This window comes from Coptis chinensis, chromosome 9 (genome assembly GCF_015680905.1).
Source record: "Coptis chinensis isolate HL-2020 chromosome 9, ASM1568090v1, whole genome shotgun sequence".
NCBI lineage: Eukaryota > Viridiplantae > Streptophyta > Magnoliopsida > Ranunculales > Ranunculaceae > Coptis > Coptis chinensis.
The window spans coordinates 69,743,489-69,749,078 of NC_141464.1; the positions used below are offsets into that span (position 1 = coordinate 69,743,489).

A 5,590-nucleotide genomic window follows, 5' to 3' on the forward strand; every position below is an offset into this window, starting at 1 on the left:
ATTTCAAATCCCTTTGTTCCATTTTTTGAGTGGTCGGGGCATCGGGGGAAAGTCTTCTATAGTTTTGTTTTTATATTCCATGAGGAACTACTCCAATAGATGCAACCCGTAATCTGTCACTTGCAGGAAAATTGTGTATTAATAATATAATATAGGCTACATGAAGGAAACATTAATATAATATATGTCACCTACTATTTTGATGGATTAGGAATGTTGAAGATAGTTCGTAATTTGTACGCCAGGTCGTCACATATACTTGTTGAGAATCTATCCCACAACAGATGTGGTTGCACTAGATTGCACTCCAATAGAATAATGCCGAACAATCTCCTTAGCTAATATCCAGTATTCATTATCGCGGTTTCTTCTAAACAATGTATCCACTCTCCCATCTTCAAGAAGTCCACATGCAACACACGCAGCCTTAAATGTTGGATGAGGAATACCTTCAAATTTGCGTAGATCCTCAAATGATGTTGGGCCCTTTACGATGGTCAATAGTAGATGCAAGTAAAACCTCTCTCCCTCATTGGGCCTAGCAAAATACATCCTGCCAATAGCATAACCACTGCTTCTTTTAATCCATACCTTTTCTGTTTTATGCCAAACAAAGTGCTCGGGAAATTCTTGGTAAGTATAAGCCCGAGCATCTGGATTTGAAGCACAACAGTTGAATAATGAAGTGAGACTCAACTTTTGTCGTTTCGCCCTTTTAAGAATATTCTCCATCGGTTCCTTAGGGTTGAACACAACATGATGCATATCTGGCAACAAATCATAACTTAACAGTATGGCATTCCAATATAATTTAATAGTATATTGATGAAATTGGTTTAATCAAGTGTTAAATACCTGGCAAGTAAATTGATAACCTTACAACAATTGGAAACTCTTCATGTAAAGAAAACCCAAATAGCCGCCAAGCTGCTTCTGGTGGTCCAATATATCTGGCATCAATGTATTGTTTAATCTCATTTCCACCGTCCAACACCATTGTTGTTCTTTCATTACCCTTGCAGATGTACGTGTGGATGTACTTAATACATTGCAATCCCGCGCACACTTCAACATTAATATGACAATTAAACATCCTCACAAACTATGGATTATATGGGACAACGTTCCTATTGTCAACCTCTTTGTCTTTCACCATATAGACACGTCCCGTGTTGCAACACATATAAAGTAGATAACCGTCTTTTTGTATGGTTGTCGCATCTGTAAACTCATGTGGAAAATGCTTTGTGCACTTTCCATTTTCCATACACGGTGAGTTCATATTTTTAACACCACACAGTCCATGGATCATACAACTCTTTATTGTAACAAAGAGCAAGGGGTCCTTATCTGGGTTGGGAAATTTTGCAGATATAATTCGATCAATTTGGGCTGCGGTACGAATTTTATCTTCATGCTTGAGGAAAAAGAGTGCATGCATGTGCGGGAGGCCACACTTCTGAAATTCAATGGTGTACACATGAGCTACTTCACAGCCAAACACATTTTTCTTCTTGATAAATTTCATTAAAGCTCTTCTCTTCAGTTCAAAAACACGGGCAAGAACATCAGGTCGATCAAACGCATTTTGGTTTTTCAAAAGGGCTTCTTGCACTTATGGCCAGTGAAGATTAGCTGTCATCATAAGGAATATATCTGGACGCTTATTTCAACGTGTTATAGCCATCGAGTCTTGAAAGATGTCATACATGTACCTTGGACTTCGAATGAACGATGATGGCAAAATAAACCACTGATCAACCTGATCAGGATCCGTACCTGTATGAGCACGATACAACTCACTCTTTCTTTCTCTCTCTTTTCTCTCCTTCCTCCACTTCCTTTTTTCTTTTTCTCCCTCTTCTCTCTTCTCACACTATTCCTTTTATATCGCCTCTTCCTTTTGTGGGTCATCCATCTGTCCTTGTATCTTGCGGTCCAACTTCCCTCCGTACAAGGGACACCTGCGGTCTAGGGTTCCACGGTTACAATCCTGTGCTCTCCTTTTCTCTTAAGTATTATGCACCTTATCCCCTGCACCGCTGACCCAGTCATCTTTTCCACATTATGCTACTACATTACCCTTAACTAAATCTATCAAACTCATGTACACTGCAACACGAAGATCCTTTTGGTGGGTATAATGATAGTACAGCCGATTTTGTTCAATAGAAGCCCAAGCATCACACAGAAGCTCTTGAAATAATTTTCCACCACGGAGTATTGCTGAATATTCAGTATGACGTTCTAACAAATGATATGCATAGAACACCATCTGAGTCAATCGCCTCGAATCATCATCATTGACATCATAAAGTTTCATTTCGGTTGACCATCCAAGCTCACCCCGAGGGGAAAACAAAGGATAATGCAGGGGTAGATAAGCGGGATTACATTCATCAATCTACTTCAGTGCATTGCCTGATCTATAATGAAGAATGATATCTCTTGTGCTTCTGATTTCAGTTCCATCCCAGGTATAACAACTGCAATTTCATTTGCTGAAGGAAGATTGTATCGCCGTCGGTCAGTAGATGTATTATAATGGAGATAAGCTACCACATCATTTTTCTCAGCTGCACAAGCACTCAATATATCATATGCTTGATGAAATTTTTCAACAAATCTAATGCAATCCGACAGTGTACTCTAAATGAAATCTAAAACATGATGTCTCAATTCTGGATTTCGGCGATGACGCACATCAAGGGCACTGGATGGGCCATAAACATAGAGCTGAGCATAAGTCAGATCTTTCTCAAGTTCTGGTAGTAACGATCCAATTTGATGGCGTAACTCACCATGAACGGTGAATGGAATAGGACCGCTACTGCTGAATATTCAGTCATCCGGTTGACAACCGAGATTGGTAAATGCATTAGCCAAGTTATACTTATGAAGATGTTGTCTAAATGACCTGGCTTTGGCGTCACTACCATCATATAGATATTGAATTGCAGGAGGCAATGGACAAAGTAGAGGAAGACTGACTTTTCCTTGTTTGCAACACATCCAGAAAAAGGGTCTTTTGACTAATGTATTTGCTAGCCTTTCATCTTTATAGTATAAAGCTTTACAAAAGGAGCATTCCACATCCATCTTTCCAACATAATGGTGGACATTGTTATGCATATTAGCAGGTTTCACCATATTGACATCAGCTATAAGAGGTTGAAAATAATCATCCACATCCATTTCTCTTTGAGTGTCACTAACATGTAGGAAAAAAAATCCTAATGAGTTAGGAATGAAAATATTTTTTTACTGAAAACAATGCTATACAAAACACAATGAAATTCAACTTACATATATGAAGACATTGATATTGGAATATTATTAAGGTCTGCTTCTAAGTTCCTTCTAGTTCGCTTGTTCATTCTACCACTTATGCGCTCTTTTTCTCTTCTATTGCATTGGGCCAACTTGCGTCGAGAAGTCTGAGAAGGTGTATAAGCATTGGTCAGACTAACACTAAGATCATCCACTTCCATTTCATTTTGGGTGTCAATAACATGTAGAAAAAAAAAATCATAATGGGCTAGGAAAGGAAATATTTTTGACCGAAAATAATGCTATAGAAAACACACAAAGAAATGAAACTTACATATGGGAAGACATGGACACAGGTATATTTTGAAGGCCTGCTTCTAAGTTCTTTCTTGTTCGCTTGCTGCTTCTACCACTTATGAGCTCTCTTTCTCTTTTATTGTGTTGGGCCAACTTGCGCCGAGAAGGCTGATAGGGTGTAAAGGCATTGGTCGGACTAACATTAAGAGTGGACTGTGGAGGAGTAACTACAACCTCATTTTGCACAGGAGGTGATTGGACTTGATGGCCTTCATATCCTTGTTTTTCCAAAACCTGCATTTTATATTTGATAAAACATAACCATCAGAAGGCAGTAAACAACCACCGCATATAATGAACGTATATATGTTACATACCTTAGCAAGGGTAGCAAGCACATGGTCAATGATCCATTGTTTATGCTTACGTACTCGATTTATATAATCCAATTCTCTTTACTGCATGATGCAAGTACATAAAAAGCCGCATAAAAAATTAAATGAGAACGTTGTCAAATTAACAAAAGAGTTTTTCTTTGTTACAAAATTTAAATGTTTGAAATCATGTAAGAATCAAACATAACCAAACTATGAAAAAGGAACTTCAAATACCTGAACAAATGTAGTAGGTTCATTGATAGATTTAGGTGGTACGTCGATAACAGAAACTTCAAATGCACTTGCAAGTGGTGCCTTATCCATGGCTGATAATCAAACATTGATAAGGGAACTTATTATTTTACATCAACGAACGTTCCATCCTCACATCCTTACGGGAAAATTGAATGAGAACCAAACTCCAATTCTTTCAATTATTATATTCCATGTGATTAAAATTAAAATCAATTGAAGTGGAAGCATGTTATCAATTCCTATGGATCTATGGATATATAAAGATGGTACAACTACTGCTATCAAATCGATTAACCAATTATGAAGTTTTGCTTTAACCATATTATACTATCCAACGTAGATATGTTTTCTCAAGACTCTTAGAATTACCACTAACCTAGGTGAGCTATTGGCCATGTTTTTAACCTTCTTTTCTTTTGCTTACTTACAGTGACCTCCATATATTAGTATGCGCACGCCTTTGGAATTGAAAGGGAATTGAACTGTTTATGCATACTAATTTTCCGATTCTTCTCCAAATAACATACTCCTATAATTGAAAGTATATATATATATATAAGTATATATATATATATATATTGCTAACAATAAGAACTGAAAGCTCAAAGAAGTCATTGTCATATACACTAAGTTGGAATGAAGTAAACTTAATCTAAGGAACCAAACCTATGGGAAAAAAAATTGATGGACAATTTTGGTTTTCAATGAAGAGTACACAACTCTTTATTTATTTTTTTCTTAAGAACAAATGGAACTATTGGGTTCCAAATGCAAGGGTTTTTATTTTGGGTGGTGATTTTGTTGGCAAGTTTTTTTGGAGTAAGTAGGACTCTTTAGTTTAGAGTAAGTAGGACTCTTAAAAGAAATTGATTTCGGGTGGTGATTTTGTTGGCAAGTTTTAGGACTCTTTAGGAAGAATTGGCATAATATGTGCATTTGGTTTTCTTTCATAAAAATCTGTCACTCAAGTGCCTGTGACAAAAACGAACTATATATTAGAAATCAATGATACAACACTCAAAACCTCCAAACTATATTGAAAATGAACCTTTTTCTTAATTACTTTAGCAATTGGTTTATTGATGGTTTTTTGTATAAACCAAACCTCTTTCCATCAGAAATCTAGCAAAAAATATAAACTGTCGAGCTGAAAAACACTCAGTTCTCATCTTCTAACTTGGATTTTGCTTACGCCTTCAAAAATCTCTCATTAAATTAGACCAAAAATATATGTATTAAGAAATTTATAGCTATGATTCAATAAAGTATTCTAGCTATAATTTTAACTATAACAAACCAAAAACTAAACGATTTATAATTTCAAAGGATGTAATGGAGCAACAGATGGACTTGCTAGCAATGCTATATGTACTTATCACTGATCACACATG

General features: G+C 36.4%; 1 protein-coding gene across 1 annotated transcript; it reads right to left on the minus strand.

Annotated features, from left to right (window-relative positions):
• Positions 1-1,102: 1,102 nt before the first annotated feature.
• LOC147477681 (uncharacterized) lies at positions 1,103-2,323 on the minus strand. The gene is made up of 2 exons (XM_086586056.1): positions 2,083-2,323; positions 1,103-1,614 (listed from the first exon to the last, which is right to left on the minus strand). The coding sequence occupies exons 1-2, from the start codon at positions 2,321-2,323 to the stop codon at positions 1,103-1,105; spliced, it is 753 nt and encodes a 250-aa protein (XP_086442182.1).
• Positions 2,324-5,590: the final 3,267 nt, after the last annotated feature.

What these genes read in the sequence shown, in the direction of transcription:
- LOC147477681 (XM_086586056.1), bottom strand. Translation starts at nt 2,323, where the DNA reads ATGAAACTTTATGATGTCAATGATGATGATTCGAGGCGATTGACTCAG. An exon ending in TTTGATAGATTTAGTTAAGG is followed by an intron (nt 1,615 to 2,082) that starts GTAATGTAGTAG and finishes ACTGGCCATAAG; the next exon opens with TGCAAGAAGCCCTTTTGAAA.